The sequence below is a fragment of the Mauremys mutica genome, chromosome 6 (assembly GCF_020497125.1).
Source record: "Mauremys mutica isolate MM-2020 ecotype Southern chromosome 6, ASM2049712v1, whole genome shotgun sequence".
In the NCBI taxonomy this organism is placed as follows: domain Eukaryota; kingdom Metazoa; phylum Chordata; order Testudines; family Geoemydidae; genus Mauremys; species Mauremys mutica.
In genome coordinates, this window is record NC_059077.1 from 33,070,476 (window position 1) to 33,088,192 (window position 17,717).

General features: G+C 40.0%; 1 protein-coding gene across 3 annotated transcripts in view; it reads right to left on the minus strand.

The window, feature by feature from the left end:
- PLPP1 (phospholipid phosphatase 1) overlaps positions 1-17,717 on the minus strand; it is a 117,043-nt gene that overhangs the window by 88,304 nt on the left and 11,022 nt on the right. The window contains exons 1-2 of one of the 3 annotated variants that reach the window (XM_045022444.1): positions 8,470-8,552; positions 6,392-6,546 (exon numbers count right to left, since the gene is read on the minus strand). The exons of 1 other annotated variant lie outside the window; for it this stretch is intronic. In XM_045022444.1, the coding sequence (XP_044878379.1) occupies positions 6,392-6,546; positions 8,470-8,527 (213 nt within the window). In that variant the 5' untranslated portion in view covers positions 8,528-8,552. Of the gene's footprint in view, positions 1-6,391; positions 6,547-8,469; positions 8,553-17,717 lie in introns of those variants that run through there. One more of the 3 variants, XM_045022443.1, reaches the window with a different exon arrangement.

The following is a 17,717-nucleotide window of genomic DNA, read 5'->3' on the forward strand; positions in this document are numbered from 1 at the left end:
CTGGTCTACACTAAACAGTTAGGTCAATGCAAGACAGCTTATGTGGACTTATCTATGGAAGGATCTTCATTCACTTAAATTTGGCTCCCACCGAGGTAAGTGTGTCTCTATGCCGATTTAGTAACACCTCCCCAAGTAGCGTACCAGTCAGTCAGTCAATGTCATTAGGTCGATGCAGCATCTGTGTAGATGTTGCATTGCATACATCGACTGTTACTGCCTTTCAGGAGCCTCCCCACAATGCCCCACACTGACAACACAATCTATGCATGCACTCCCAGTGAGGACATGCACTGCTGACACAAGAAGCCAAGTGTACACACAAGTAATTTAATAACTGTGGTGATCGTATGCAGATGTAAGTTAGGTCGACAATTTTGTAGTGTAGACATGGCCTGAGAAAAACAAAAAACTAAGTGCATAATATATTAGGCTACTGAATTCTTTATCACAAGGTAACGAGGCCAACAGATAACTAGATACAGTTAAGAACATCAGTGTAGACTGGTATTAATCCTCAAGCTTCGAGGCATAAAATAACTAGTAACTGACAAGTTATGCAAACTTCTTCCTAATATGTGCACTATAAGGTTTCCAAACACCTTCAGCTGGCACTGGCCATTGTTGGAGTCAATATAATTAACTAGATGGACCTTTGACCTGATCAGTCCAGCGCATATCCATTGACTTATATGGCAATGCCAATGTAAACTTTGGAAAGGTATCTAAGTTCTCTTCCTCAGTTACATCTATAATGGAAGTGGGCTGCAACCTTAACTATTGAGAGAATACGTATCCATAATACCTGTCCTTCAAGCAAAAGGTATAATCATGGTATTTACAAGATATGCAGTACTACAAACTACCCTGGTTGCTCCAGCCACTGCCAATTGTAGAGCACATTTAAAAAGCCAACCCACCCAAACACCACCATTTCTCTAAGCTTAATTACCTCTTACAAACTCTAATCACCAATTTACAAACCTCACCCTTTAAAACAATTGAGTCATATTCACTTGAGATAATATATTACAGTATCTGACTTGCATTAAGCAGAGCATAGTAAAGGCATGATTTCCCATTCTGAGAAAACAGCTAAGTGCAACAGTTCAAACACTTTGATAAACCATTCTTATCTGAAATGTAATGGAGGCTATGATGATTGTTTTGAGATGTGCGATCAAATTGTTAGGTTATGAAACTCACTAGTATTGCCCAGAAAGCTCCCCAGGAGATAGCGAACTTGAGGGGGGAAGGGCGCGCCGGGGGAGAAGAGGAGACCAAAGTTCTGTAAGATATGAAAGCTCATTACCCTTTTACAAAAAAGTTTTTCTGTGGGATGGGGTGGTGTGTGTACACTGTAAGTTCCTAATAAAATAGCAATATTCTAACTAATGCTTGACCTTCTGTACATTACCAAGTTTGTTCATTCACAAAGGATACAGCATTAAAAATATTTATAACATGTTTAAACTAGTTACAAAAATATTGATAAACGAAGTGTGTACAGTGGCAATGACATGTTATGCCAATGTAATGAAAATTTAGATAGTAAGAGGCTTCACTACAGCACTCTGCTATTAAGTCTTTTCCAAGTAGTGGGGTGACAGCTAGATTTTATTTGAAAGTTAATCATTTTTACGATTAAAAAAAAGTAGGCAGTTACTGTATGTGTGAAAATCTGTTCTATTTTATATTGGTTTTGCAGAAATGCAATATATTTTTACTGTTCCACATTATAGAATAACGAGCCTTTGCCTAAGAAGGCATCTCCCCACAGATCTTGACAAAGAGGCCTCCAAAGCATGCACCACAGCAGTTCGCTGGAAAAAAAAAGTTGAGTCAGAGTATTATTTTCAGAAAGTTCCCTTTAGGTGTTTTGATTAAGTTCTCTCTTACCACATGTATCATTAAGCTTCATACCTAGCATGTTAAAGTTGGCAAAGGAACAAAGGTAGTAGATGCCCTTTTAGACAGACAACATGCCACTTAGAGACCAGTTTTGCCAAGTCAAATAAGTCTTAATTTAAAAGCAGCAGACAAAACGCTACATGACCACCCAAACTTTACATATTTTAAACATGTCATTCTACATGCCTTCAAAGCAAAGGAGAATTTTAAACTACTATAAGACCTTTAATAGACCCACCTGCCAAAATCCAAAGGAGAAGATGGAAAAAAAATATCGAAGAGGAAAAAAATGAAAAGGAGAGAAAAAAACCAACCACACCATAAAGAGTTGTCACTTTTGAAATACCTAACTGTTCAAAAATGCTTCACACTTCCACTGCTTACAAACAAGAAACTGTTATGTTACCTATCAATATTTTAAATGATTTTGAAAGCCATCAGCGATGCTGTTTTACTGTGTATTTGTACTATTACTAGAAGAAGTTACAAGAACACTGACAGACATCAAGACATTTATTAGATAATATGGAGCCAGACATTTGCAGATCTAATCTTTACATGAGGGATGGGTGTGTCAAAGGTTCCTCTTACTTGGATACATGATAGCAGACACCTCATGGACATGAGCCGCTCAGATTATTAGAACTGACTGTCTGAAGTGACTTACTTCCTAGGCCTCAAGGTCTTGTAGCTCAGTGATTCTCAACCAGCGGTACATGTATCCCTGGGAGTATGCAGAAGTCTTCCAGAGGATACATCAACTTGTCTAGTTGCCTAGTTTTACAACAGACTACATAAAAAGCACCAACAATGTCAGTACAAACTAAAATTTCACACACACTTTAAGGCCAGAAGGGACCATTATGATATTCTAGGGAGTCAGATTAGACTAAGACTGATACAGGACTTCACCAAGCAACTCCTGCATCACCACGTAACTCTGTATACAGTCCATCATATCCTAGTAAGTTGTTTCAGTGGTTAAATTACCCTCACTAAAAATTTTGCATCTTGTTTCTAGTCTAAATTTGTCTAGCTTCAGGTTCCAGCCATTGGATGTTATTCCCTTGTCTGCTAAATTAGACATGTAGAGGCTTATAGGCAGTAATCAAGTCATCACTTATCTACCTCTTCACACTCCCTTGGGCAAATTAATAGATTAAATACAAATATTTGTCTCTTGTTGTGAGACAGGTATTCCAGACCTCAAGTCATTCTTGTAACTCTTTTTTGAACCCTTTCCAATTTCTCAAAATCCTTTTTTGAAGTAGTACCAGAACTGGCTACAGTAGCCATCTCACTAATGCAATAAACCAATGGCATTAAACAACATTTTCTGAGATACCAGATAAGGCGATGTCCAAATTTTGGCAGGCCAAAGGGCTCTTCAGGTGTGTGCTCTCTAGTGAAACCAAGTTAATTCTTTGCCTTGTTGGCAGAGATTGAGAATTTATGGCATGCATGCCAAAGATGTCACACTAGTTGATTTTTGAATGGCACGCAGACTGTTAATCCAATCAAGTGCACAGCTGGGGATGCACTTCAGTTTGTTTCTCCTCTTTTCACCTGGAGACCCTGCTGTAAGGTTGGCCCCGATACCTGGCTCCAGCTCCAACCAAGGATGGCCTTGCCAATCAGCTCTCTGGCTGCGCGCTGGAGTCCTGGCTCCAGTCGCTGCCAATCTTGGCTGCAGCATCCCCATGCTGACCTGCCTCTGTGCCCTCCCTCCCCCTGCAAGATACTCTGCAGCCGGGAAGGAAAAGGTGCCACCTAGCAGGGGACCACAAGGGCTGGAGCTGCCCAGGAGGGCCTTCCGTTTGGCCCATTGGGCATCAGCTGTTCCATCCTACTCCCTGCTGCCCCCTCCTCCCTTCTATCCAGCTTGGAATCTCAGGAACTCTGGTCCCTTTCCCTCCCTGGCTGCAAGGCATCCTCTGAGCTGGGAGGTGCTGGCCTGGGCAGAGGCTGGGGTGGGCATCTCAAAAGCAGGCCCGTACAGGGATGCTACAGCCAGGACCAGTAGGGCAGTGCATGGGTTGGAGCTGTCAGGAGCCCCAAAGCAGAGCTGGAGCCAGCTAGTAGTGCTGCTCTTACAACAGAGCCCCCAGAGGGGAGCAGGATGGGAACAGCTGATGCCCAATGTAACACTTGCAACTGAAGAACACTGCCATACACAGCAGTATCACCACCTCCCTGCTTCTATTTGACATTCCCCCTACCTACACATCCAAGGATTGGCTGAGATCAAATCCATCACATCACACTACGAGCTCAAGTTGAGTTGGTTATCCACCAGAAACTCCCAACTGTGTCTCTGCTTTAAAAAGCAGTACCCATCCTAAAAGCAAAGCCTATATTCTCAATTCCTAGATGCAGGACCTACACACATGACAGCCAATATATAATATCAGTTTTGCCTGCAATCTGAATGCATCATCATATATTAGCACAAAACTTTCAGATAGTAAAGCTAAGTCATCTTTTTTCTAAGGCCACTTGGTTGCACCTCAGGGTGTGTGAACTAATTATCCACGTCAGTGGCATTCTATAAAGTGCCAAACTAATTATCCAGAAGAATCAATCGGTTGACTTCACAAAGAAATAAATCCAGTGACTCAGTTGGAAAAAACTGTAAACAGATTTAGTGACCTTAATCTGATATGAAGTAGGTAAGACGGGTTCAGAAAGGTTTTCCCTTGCATATCCTGCAAAGGAACATAGTGTATGCTCTCAATCAGTGTCTGAAGTTCTGGCTTTAAGTCCATGCTTTTACTAAAAAAAAAAAAAAAATCCTGAGAATCTCTTCATTTGAGTTGTTCAAATACAATACTATTGTGCTTTTTTTGGCACAATTCCTTATGCTAGTTAAATTATTTGTGTAGAAGGTGTCAGGCAGCATATACAAATCTGTTTGCCTTATCAGAGATCTGGAATATTAACATAGTAATGTCATGTGCTTGTTACCGAAATATTGGGTTCGTCTAGCTGAGAGCCAATAACAGCCTGACAGGGATAAGGAAAAGGTTGCTTTATTTTGCAGAAGAAAGGAGAGCCCTTGCATTTAGGCACAGAAGACTTTGTCTAAATATGTATAAAAATCTATAAAATTTGTGTAAAACAAAGATCTCTGCCGTGTTAACACTTGATTGGTGGTTGCCAGACTTTGTACTTTTGCTATCTGGTTAGTGAAAACCGGTTTCGTGCTAGTTTTCTTTTTTTTGCTTTAAGGCAGAGGAGAAAAGACAGTTTAAAAGTTTAGGTTACTGTGTATGTGAGGCTTTTGCTTTTCCCCAGTGGCTGCCTGCTAGTAGAAATAAGAGGGGGGGGGCGGGGGGAGAAAAAATCGCCAGTAACTTTCACATCTTGAAGTAAAGAAAAAACACAAGAGCACAGAAAGCCAAGAATTACAGAGCTTGCACAAAGTCCTCTGAAGTTGATCAGAGTATTGGTTTCAGGTTTCAGTATTAAGTCAACAATAAAATCTTTGCAGTTAAGGATATTTCAGGCACTCAATCTAAAAAGCAGTACATGGGTATATATATTTCTCTTAATTAAAAGAGAGAAAAAGTCCTATATAACATAGCTGTCATAGAAGGCTCAAACATGACTCCCCCTATCTGAAAGGCAAAAAAGTTTAAGCCTAAATAAGCTTGGGATGGAGAGACTATTTTTAGTTTTTTAAGTTGAAGTCTAAAAGATAAGGAGATGTTTTATACTATTGTGTATAGTTTACATTTTTCTGATGCTATCCTTCATTGCACTTGAAAAAATGTGCAAGTACATCTAATTTGCATGTCTGAAATTAGACAGATATGTAATTACCATGTTCACCTGTGCCCATGCCAGTGGTGGATTTCACATCTGTGCCTGAAAAACTTAATATTTATTGGCCAGTTTGCAGTAGGCTTCCTTAAGGCTTGATAAAGCCTGCATCTTTGTGAGAGTCCTGAAATGTGTTACACTTTTCTTTGCAAAAAGGCATGATGAAAGTATATAATATGAAGTTTCACCTTGATTACTGAGATGAAAATTTCAGTTTACTCTATGAATTCCAAATTTCATATTTTAAAGACACAAAAACCAATATATTAATTTTCTGGTTTTGGAGCTTTATGTTAGTTAGTTAGTTCCTTCCCTGAAACATTTGTAGAGCTTTTGTTTAACCATTTTTATGGCATTTGTGTCTATTTATTTTCAGAAGGCAGTCATAAGTTCTAGCTTTCTAACTGTGTACAATATGCAGTACAGTGCAGTACAGTGTAAAATAAATAAGGTTTTTAAAATGTTTAAGAAGCTTCATTTAAAAGTAAATTAAAATGCAGAGTGCCCTGGTCCGGTGGCAGTGCGAGTGCCACTGAAAATCAGCTCGCGTGCCGCCTTCGGCACGCATGCCATAGGTTACCTACCCCTGACCTATTGGTACCCTCTTAAGTCTTTCCCCAACCCCCGCACACAGATGGCTAGAAATTTGGCTACTTACAGAGAAAATGGGCAGGGTGAACCCCACTGCATAGAGGACAGTGGATGTGACGGTACTGTCATGGAATGGATACTTGATGCTGTCATCATTACAGAAAAAGCCTCGCTGATATGGCTTTATTTTGGCCAAGTTTAGAACACCCAGGGGTAAGCCAGCTGTTGGGGGAAGGGGGAAAAAAAGACACAAAGGGTTAAATTAAAATTCACTTTATCAGGCATGGAGAAAACTTCAAAACAACATGCAAAACTTAAGTTTCCCTTGAGTCAGTGCAGGATATTAGATACCATGCAATGCACACGCTTGCCCAACCCTTGCTATAGCCAATGTAAAGGCTGCCTCTTAGTTAGGAACAATACATAATGTCACCTGCCAATAATCGCAGAAATTGGAGGGAGGTAAAGGAGTTCAAAGTCTTGTTTTTTTTAATTGATGAAAACATTGCCAGGTACTTCATTCTTTTTTAAAATTACATTGAACTTTCATTGAATTAATAGTGTGTAGAACAGTTTAAATATCTCATTAAAAATTTGAGTTTTTAAGCCAAAGGAAGGAGAACCTTTCAAACTTTTTTTTTGGAGAAGGGAAAAATAAGAAGGGACCAAGTCTCATGATGGGAAAAAACAGTTCTGAAATGGGAAGAGGAGGGGAATTTCAAAGACACTCTTAGGAAACTGGACATCCTGAATGGAATAAGCTAGTTTATAATTTTTTTTTAAAAACATTGTGACAAAAAAAAAAGTGCTTGCCTCATTTTATATATAATTATTGTAGGCTTTAAATAGGACATGCATAAAGTGAATAGGATATGGCCCTTTATATTTGAACTCTTCCAGCAGTAATCTCATCGATTTAATAATATATCATTTCTAAAAGGTAGCTGTGAGACAAATAACCAAATATTGATAATCTTTTTACATGAAGAGAACATTTACATTAATCCCCTTACCATCGGGACTTTCAGGGCTGGCTTAACAGAGAGCTTGTTTACAAAAATGGATTTCTACTGTAAGAGTCACAATTTCTCTGCAGTGTCTACAAGTCTGGATACAACTTTTACATAAAGCAGAACAGAAATACTCAGTTCCTCTAAAGAACAAAGGACATGCCTCTACTGGCTAAAGAGCCATTTGAATTCAGTGATAACGAACTAGTCCAGTAAGTTTCAGAGTGGTAGCCGTGTTAGTCTGTATCAGCAAAAATAACGAGGAGTCCTTGTGGCACCTTAGAGACTAACAAAATGTATTGGGACATAAGTTTTCGTGGGCTAGAGTCCATTTCATGAAGCTTATGCCCAAATAAATGTGTTAGTCTCTAAGGTGCCATAAGGACTCTGTTGTTTTTACTCCAGTAGGGCTACTCAACGTTAGCTATGCTAACGGACACAAATTTGTAGAGATATTAATTCCTATTAAAGATTCATATCAAGTTGTTTTTTCTTAACCTGTGTCCATTCCTTAATTCCTAACTTGATTTTCTTCCATCTTCTTCAATTAACAAATTTGTAAAGTTTCAAGTAATCCAGTCAAGAGTTCTGCACTCCTAAAGATCAGACTGAATAATTCAGAGACTGAAGATGGAGGTGGGCAAAAGCTACACCCTGGAATCCAAATCCCTACACATTTTGGAGTAAGTGTAAGGGAAGAGTCTCAAAGGTCTAAATCCAAACCAGCCCTGCAGTTTTGGTTACGCGTCACAGCCAAAACCAGATGGGGCCCATATTTTAGTACAGAAAAGACCCAAACCTTATGAAGGCAGCTCAGAGTTCAGCACCTTCAGACTTCAGGTATAATCCTGATTCACCCCATATCCTAGCCTAAACCTATTTCAGATCCAAAGCACCACCTCATTTATCCATCGCTGAATGACATCTCTCCTTCTCAAGTTAAGCAGTGATTTCCTTCAAAAGCCTTTACACAAGACTTTAAAAGCAGAGAGGGACTCAGAACTCCTTTCTAATCTAAGGAGTCCAGTCTTCCATATTTGTGTTTATATAGCAGTAAAAGGAAATTCAACACTTGCCAGTAAATAAAATACTTGAACCCATTCTAAGTTAAAGATCTTAGCCCTAAAGAACTTACAATTCAAAATATTGAAGAGTACAGTGCCTTGAATAAAGTCAAAGAGGCATGTACCCATTATCACCAACAAGCTTCACAGAAAAGGACCTGATTTTGAAGAAGAAACAGGGTAAAAGACAACTCTAAGGCACAGATTAGTAAGTAGGGGCAGAGGAAGTCAGACAAATGGCATAGAAAGGTAGTGATACTCTGAGGCTTTTGCAACCTGAAACGGGAAGAAAAGTCAGTGAGGTGGCTGAAGAGTACAACCCTGACATTAATGTTTGTGCATTCATGCAACAGACCCCAAATTCCAGTTCATTTGACTTTCACAACACTTCAGAGAGTCTTTGTTTTTGAAAATCCACATCTTCCTGGATTAATTCATTAAGATTGTTTGTGGTCAGAATATACATAGATATCTGTATAAATATAGTTTAAAAAGGTATCTACCAAACTTCTCTCTTTTTTTTAAGTTTCTATTTGTTTCCTACCAACTAATTTCTCAACTTTCTCTAGCATCTCTGCATTGTGCAATTCATATACTTAGAACAGCTCTCACTGAACTCGTTTTTTCCAAAGCAGCTAACATTCTATTCAATAATCCACTATTATCAATATACAAACATAATTGGTGTTCCCCATATTAAGTTGCCTGTTAGTCACTTTCATCCTCAAAACCACTCCAGTTTCAAAGTTTTGATCTAGAGTTCTCAGTGTGTTGTAGTTCTCTTCCAGACACCTTCAACTTTCAGAGATGAGCCCCCTTCCTTTCTGCATCCTTGTAGAGCCACTCGTCTACCAGAATTACAAAATGGTATGTTGTGATCGGAAGTCTGTTGTGCAAGTGTTTACAAGTAGATTAGATTTGGAAGGATTAGATTTTTATCTGTGCCAGTGAACATCAATTTCACCACACCACACACACAAATATTTCCATTGATAAGAAAAATGTACAGATAGGCAGAGTAAGAAAAATGCTGCTTGAGAATTTAGAGTTTGATTTCTGGATCTTTACTATATTTATTTTGGCATGTGATATTGACAATGTGTGTGTTTTAATGATTATAAAGCTTTAATTTCTTGAATCTCAACATCTGTTATTAAATAAATTGTCTGACCCCCATATTGTCCACAATTTTGGACAACTAAAGATTTCCAAAATAAATTATATAATAAAAAATGCATAGAACAAACATGGATAATATCCATGTAAATTATTTTAAAAATTGATGTCAGCCAAGCCTATTTATTAGTGATATCCAGACAAATAGAGAGCTTCCTTAATATAAATGCAAAGTGTCAAGTCTCCTTCTACAGGAGATGCTGAGAAATGGGCATCATGTCTGGCCTTGAAGAACTGGAATGGGAGACAAGTCAGCCAGTTTTTGTTCATTCCCTGCCCCATCTCCAGCTATTCCAAGCCCCCTCAAGTCTAGTCCAAATCACAGAGCACCCTAATTCCAACAGAGGTCAACTTTGATAACAGCTTAGTTATTAAATACCCAGTTCTATCTTTAAAAAATTTTAGATCACAAAAGGCAGTGGAGCATACACCCAGTAAGATGGCATCTGCTAAAATAAGCCTCTTTTGCTGCTACAGGAAAAGACTGTCTTTTCTCCTCCTCTTGCTCTTTATATAATAATTTATTACTTGTATTCCAGCAGCACCAAGAGTAAACTAAGTACTGCACATACCTGCAGAGGCAAATAGTTCCTGCCCTGAAGAGTACACCGGTTTATCCAACCTCTGTTTCCCTCCAGCCAAAAAAAACAGTCAATAGGCTAATAATATTCATTCAGGAAAAAAAGTGTTAATTCCTAATAAGGCCCACTAAGGCACCCCAATCAGAGTGGGCTCAGATTAGGATTGCCAACTCTCCAGGATTGTCTTGGAGTCTCCAGGAATTAAAGATTAATCTTGAATTGAAAATCACATGCGATGAAACCTCCATAAATATGTCCAACCAAAATTGGCAACCCTAGGTCAGATGCATGCTGCCCACACTACACTGGCACTGTGACAATGAGGTCACACATGCTCTATATTTCAGGTCATATGTAGCCCCTTGGGCTACATGAGAATTAGAAGTTTCTTGGAAAAGTCTTTACTCCATGTACAGCTACCATCTTCAAGTTTCCTGGCTGTGCAACAGGAGTGTCTTGTACCACCAATCTAAAACAAAAGGAATAGGCTGCAACTGTCTCTTATTGCAGCCACAGCATTACATACCTTCTGTTAAACTCATTGTTCTTCCTTATTTTATAGGAGTTATGACAGAATATAAAGTTAAATACCGGCATTAACTTTGTTCAACATAATTTATAAGATAAGCCGAAGTGATTATTACTGTAGTAGCAGTTACATAATGGATCCTGAACTGGGGGTAAAGGACAAAGGCATTACTGTACTGTTCTAAGAACAGGTCTCAGTTCATGACAAGAAAAAAAAAGGTTTCCTCACTTTATTTAAAAACAAAAATCACAAGTTACTCTTTTAGTTTGGTGACATTTGTTCTTTAAAAAGGCATCATCAAGAACTTAAAATCTCAGATTTTAAGTCTAATTTCCTTATTCATGTAGCCAATTTTAATATTGACTACCTGAATAAGTCTAGTTTACTTGTAATTATGCTGTTACTTACCCTTCTTTCTCCCCTTTCCTCAATTTGGGTAGCCACAAACCTATTGTAGCTCTTTTCAGTGTTAGGCATCACTGATTTCACTTCTTGGTTCTCACATACTAGTCATGCTATAGTATTTGGTTTGCAAACATTGCAGGGGAATGCTTTGGACAACACACTTTTGTTTAACTGAACCTGAAACAAAAGTAGTTTTAGGCACACAAGTTTCATAGTGTGGGCTGCAGTCATATACTCATGTGCATTTGTTTTAGTCACAAAAATAAAAAACAAAGTTATGCATATGCACTGGAACTACTCACAGCACCACAGCATAAAGTTAAGCACATAAGTATGTTCCTGAAACTCTTACTCTTCTTGTCTAACAGAAAGAAGAAATTGGCTGCAGCCAAAAATGGCATAGCCCCCCAAAATTTAAGAGGAAAAGCAAAACAGTTTATTTTAACTTCAAAACTGAAAAAACTTTGTAGGGACCTAATGAAATATTTTAAATCAACAAAACTTGGGAATGGGGAACCTGAATATGAGAAGTCAAACAGAGTAATACTTGGCAGGCTCCAGGGTGGGGCGCAGAAGGGGACTCTGGGCTGGTGCTGGGGATGAGAGATTTGGGGTGCAGGAGAGGGATCAGGGCTGGGATAGGGAGTTGGAATGCAGGGGATGTGAGAGCTCCAGCTGGGGGTGAGAGGTTTGGGTGTATGAGGGTGCTCCGGGCTGGGATTGAAGGGTTCAGAGGGCGGGGGGAGGGAAATCAGGGCTGGGGCACAGGAGGAGGTGCAGGCTCTTGTATTAACTAGCCTCAGGCAGCTCCTGGAAGCAGCAGCATATCCTCCCCACTGGCTCCTACACAGAGGCATGGCCAGGGGACTCTGCGCACTGTCCCGTCCACAGGCACCGCCCCCACAGCTCCCATTGGCCGTGGTTCCTGGCCAGTGGGAGCTGCGAATCTGGCACTTGGAGCAGGGACAGTGCACAGAGCCCCCTGGCTGCCCCTATGCCTAGGAGCCAGATGGAGGGACATGCCGCTGTTTCCAGGAGCTGCGCAGAGCCAAGGGAGGCAGGGAGCCTGCCTTAGCCCTGCTGCACCGCCGACCGGACTGTTGATGGCCCAGTCAGTGGTGCTGCTGCTCTGACCATGTTCTGGTCAAAAACTGGACACCTGGCAACCCTACCTCTGAGCAATGTGGAGAAAGGCAGCTAGTGACAGGAGGGCGAGTCTAGAAGCCAGTGTCAAAGAGAGGCTCTCCCCTAAACCCCATGACTCACCCTCTGCTCCCCTCCAAGCTAGCCAGCAGAAGCAGCCACAGAGATCAGGGCCAAGAAAAAGCTCACTAAACTAGCTTCTTATACCACAAGACTATTAACTCTGCAATATTGTCTGAGGGTCTCTGGGAACTCATTCTGACAGTGAAGGGGCTTCACCAAGGGGATACTCAGAATACAGTTTTATTAACTAGTGATTTGCCATTCAGGATTCAAATCTGCTTCTACTCAGGAGCATGTTATAGCTGGCTGAAATGCTACAGTATTTCCCATAGATAAGAACATTATTTGACAGGAAACAGCATTAGGCTCCACCAGTGTTCAAAACTAGAGCTGACCTAAAAGGAGGAAACCCTTTCCATGAAAAACTTGTGTTTTTGAGAAAGTTTCATCCTGAAATGCAATGACAAAGTGAAAATTTTCACATTTCAAGAAAGATTTCACTGTAGGAAAACTAAATTTTATGGTTTTCCAGCTGCTCTCAAGGTTGTGTCAATTTCACTTGTGCTTTCAGGCCAGCTGCTGGAGAACTCAGCTACTCTATCCCTCACTTCTCAGGAGCTGGGGGAAGCAAAGCCAGAGCACCCTGCTGTGTTTCAACAAAAGTTTAGTGGAATCTATACAAGATTCACTGAAACATTTCATTCTACCGAATCGGCATTTTCCAACAAAACTTAGTTTTACTGGAAGATTTCCAATCAGCTCTTTTCACAGCCCCTTTATTATGCTTACAAATTCAAAGGTTTCTTTTGTAGTTAGATTTTATACACAAAATAGAACGTTCTTCTATGTCAAGAGCATTTTTGTTGCTCAATAAGGGTGGAAGCTCCAATTCTGTAAGAACATCATGGGGGGGGGTACCCAATGACATGATTTTTTTTCTCCTAGTTTATTATTTGCAATTAAGTATAGACTTTACATCAGGGGTCTCAAACACACGGCCCGCGGAGTTATTTGCTGCAGCCCACCAAGCTCCCCGTAGCACCCCCTCCCCCAAGTTATTTCCTGCAGCCAAGCTCCCCTCACCTGCCGCCCCCACCCTGCCCAGCACACTGCGTCCCCGCTCCTATGCCTACCTCCAGGCACTTCCCACCACCAAACAGCTGTTTGGCAGCGCTTTCCAGGAGGGAGGGGAAGGAACGAGGAGCCATATACTCAGGGGAAGAGGCGGAGAAGAGGCGGGGATTTGGGAAAGGGATTGGAATAGGGGCAGGGAGGGAGCGGAGTTGGGGTGGAGACTTTGGGGAAGGGGTAGGAAGAGGCAGGGCGGGGCGGAGCCTCATGGAAGAGGTGGAGTGGGGGCAGGGCCAGAGGCAGCGGGGTGGTGTGTCTGTGATGCAGCCCTCGGGCCAATGTACTAGTCCTCATGTGGCCCTCGTGGTCATTTGAGTTTGAGATCCCTGCTTTACACTGTCTTTGGTACTTCTTTCCTCAAAACCAGGAGGGTATATCTATACATAGTTATTCAAGCAATTATATAGCTTACCCTACATTTATTCCAATTCTTATTTTTTATGTTGCTATGTAAAGAAATGCATTATTCATCATTTCCTCTTTTAAATAGTATTAATTTTTTACTTGTGATTTGTCTCAAGTCTATTTGGAAGGGAATATAATGCAATTAAAATCCACAAAAACAGCATTTTAAAGTTGGTTGTTTTCTTTTGATTAGTAATAAAAGGCTACCTTAAAACTGCTGGATACATAAAAATGCATCAAAAAGTTCTTCTTATCGAAGCACATTTGGCATTTATTAACCAATACAAGTATTATCAGCAGGTCATGAATTGGATTGTTTGTCACCCTTTCAAAGTTTTAGAATTAGTAGATCTCATCCTCTCACACCTATTTTTTATTCATAGACTGGATGAGGAAACTCTCGTTTTTTAACTTTGAATGAATGAATCATTGAATAAACTATCTAAATAAACTGAAATGAAGAAAATATTCTCCCTGTGCTTGCAAAAAGGCCAATACTGTAAAAAAGATGTTTTAGCACTTCAACAAACTCTAGTTCCAGGTCCTTAGCCAGTGGCTTCCAGAAGTTTATTGGTCTTAATTTCTTTTTTAAAAACATTGTCAGTAAACATATACAAATTATTATTTTTTAAAAAATTAAGCAAAGTGATTAATAGATTAGAGTAAGTTTTGGCCTTAACAGAGGATGCCATAATTTCAAATAGGTTTATGTATTAAAAATCCTAATATAAAAAAATTGATTTTTATCCAGTCTGTGTAATATAAGTGGATTGCGAATCTGTCAAATCCACACCAATGTCTTCCTTCAACTTGTCTTTAAATGTAGTCAGAACTTGTTTGTCAAACTCAAAATGCCACACCTGCTAATTCCTAGAGTTATGCTGGAGAGCTGGTATTCTTGCTTTGCAAAAATCATGTCACCCTATCACTCAGGCAGGTCACACCTCTCCACACAAGGAGTCTCCAACTAAATGCTATTCATTAGCAAAGCTTAGTGATTTTTTTAAATTAAGAATGTGACCTGTAAAAGTGTATTTTAATTCCTAGAATTATGCTGTGACCTAGCCCAGCACTCAGCTAACATTCCATTACAAACCTTATAACCATAGGTTCTCAGGATTCAAGCTACAGGGAAAATTGAGTTTTCCCTATCAACTATGCAAATATAAGTGTTATACAAACATTCCTATAGGATAATGGAAGGATAGATTCTGTGGGAAGCTAGTGCCCAGTACTATTAAAAATTCAATTTGGCAATCAGTGGGAGTTTTGCCACAGCTTATCAGAATCCTACGGCCAGCAATGAAACTAAGTCAAGTCAGATTCACATTGCTGAGGAAAGTCAGTGAGCAGCTGCCACCAAGAAAGGTGCTGGGACTATTCACTTAGGGGAAGACCACCTCAAAGACACCTTAGCTGGAGGAGTAGAGGTAGCAGAGCCCTCTTCCCTGCCCACCTTACCCAGAGCAGCCAGGAGGCTGGCACAAAGCATAGACCAATAGAGAGAGACAGCCCCTCAGAACAGCCAGGGGGTCCTGCAATGACTGGAAGAGAGAAGAGACAGAAAGCTCCTTGAAACAGAAGAGGGAAAGAGGTACTTAGAATTTGTCAAAACACCTAGTAGCTAGACAGAGGCAGATACAGAAGGTGGAGATCAATGCAGCCTCTTTATTCCCAGCAGCCAGGAATGAGTGAAGGGAGAAAAACTGGGCTGTTTGCCAGAATGCTGCCCCTGGACCTCACTGGCAGGTTCCCTTTACCTTGTCTTTCCTATTTATACCTGGCTAGTAGATCTTTCCTATCCTGACTGTAAGTGCCTAAGATTGTTAGCTGAAGCATTTTTAATACTATCATGTTTATACCAACCTAATGATTCTGATACTGTGATTTAAGAAAGCCCTCTGGTAAACAGAGAGGGTACACATTTGATTAAAACTAAACTAGCTATAATAAAGCTGAGCTAACTTCTTTTTTCATTAGTGAGAACATGCCAATAATTTGCTGAGTGGCTGAGAAGGAACAAGATTAAGAAGAGTAATAACCACAATGCTCTTTAATAGCCACCTCACTGGCCCAGCCTGTGGTGTGATACTGATGACACCTCAAAGAGGAAGTCATTTACTGTGCCATTCCTGCTGGATAAGGATGGCTGTGGCCGCTCAGGAGTGCAGAAGTGGGGAGGGGGAAAGGATTTGTCCTCTGGCTCGGAGGAGACTGTTCATAGAAATTCTTGGGGCTGGAGGAGGCAAAGGGAGGGGGGAAGATTTCTGTTTAAATCATTTATTGTAAGGATTAAAGCTATTCTCTCACCTCCAATTAAGGTTAGTTCTATGGGAAATGAGATTCTAGTTCATTATCTACATTATCCACCCCACTTAAAAATGAATTACACATAACATCTTTGAAGTGCCTTATAAACATGAGCTCATTAATCTTCACCACTCCTGTTTTAAGTATGCAAACAAGTACAATTTGAGTTTTACAGACGGAGAAAATAGAGGCAGTGAGAGGTCAGTGGCCTGATTTTCAGAGTTGTTGACTGCCTGTAAATCCTACTGAAAGCCACCTGTACATTCTGCTGCAAATATTCAGCACATATTAGAATAATTGATTTTATCACAGTAGTACAGGTAGGAATATACAGTGAATTTGAATCTGGCTGCACTAGCGTGATCACGTAAAATTATTAAAAAGGAAATCAACCTGGGGTCAAGACCTTGTTTTTCCAGATTTTGTAGCTGTCCAGCCCACTCTTATCTTGCCTTCCCTATTCCCAGAAAGGAAGCAGACTGTCAAACAGGTGGAGAAGTTCTGCAGCTACAATCACAGATTTTCTGCTTAAAAGTCTGTGCGTAAAATGAATCTAGCGATTCAGGTTTTATTAAAAGCCTGTCAAGTTAGATGGTTTGACCATTTCCCCACCCCAAGCTAGTATACATTGGGCTGCAACTGCTGAAAGTAATTTCAAGTCAATGACCATGAACCTGTACACATGACTGATTTTTAACTATGGAAAGACGCAACGGTTCTCCTTTCCTGTGCAGCTTAGTAAGAATGTAGCATAGCAGTGTTCTACTTAAACAAACAAGGTTCTTAACAGATCCAGGTTATGATGGCAGTGTCAGAGAAACTACAGGTTTTCCATAACACACTACACCATCCCTAAGACCATGCCATTTTTCCGTACTGTATCACAATAGCATGCATCAGAATATAAATAAGAGAACTATTTTAGTAAATCAGAGCCAGGCACTCTCTTGGCAAACCGGAGTTTTCATAACTTGTAACTGTTTCCAGAGCACACCAGTTGTGTCTTTAAACTGTCATTATTATAGTGTTTGAAAATAAACTGCATTTTAATGCACATTTAAGTAATTAGACATAGTATTTGTTTTTGCAAAAAAATATTTCTACTTTTGAAGCTGGACAAGTTTGTTCAGAGTTAGTTTAAAAGTAATAAGCTTTTTATGTAACTGTCACATTTGAGTACACAGAATGGTTCTACAGTACGTTCAGATACATCTCATCTAACTTTTCTCACATTTTATTTGTATGAATAAGAAGGAAGCTAGGTGATATAGGGAAGTAAGTGCTTAGATACCACAATATTTCATGTGAGTAGAGGTATTATCTGCCTTGTTGAAGATTATAATAGAACCATTAGCTATACACAGATCAACAACTGCCTTGCCATATATTTTAGATGTCCGTTATTAAGAACTTTCCCTTTGGGAAGAAAGTTCCATTTCCAATGCTGATGTGACCACAGATCTAAGAAGAGAATAAGAGGTGACGGAGTCCTGAGTTTGAATGAAATTCTGGTTTTAATACAGGCCACAGAAAGAACTGTAAACATGAAAGCAAACAATGTGTGTATTGGGGAGGA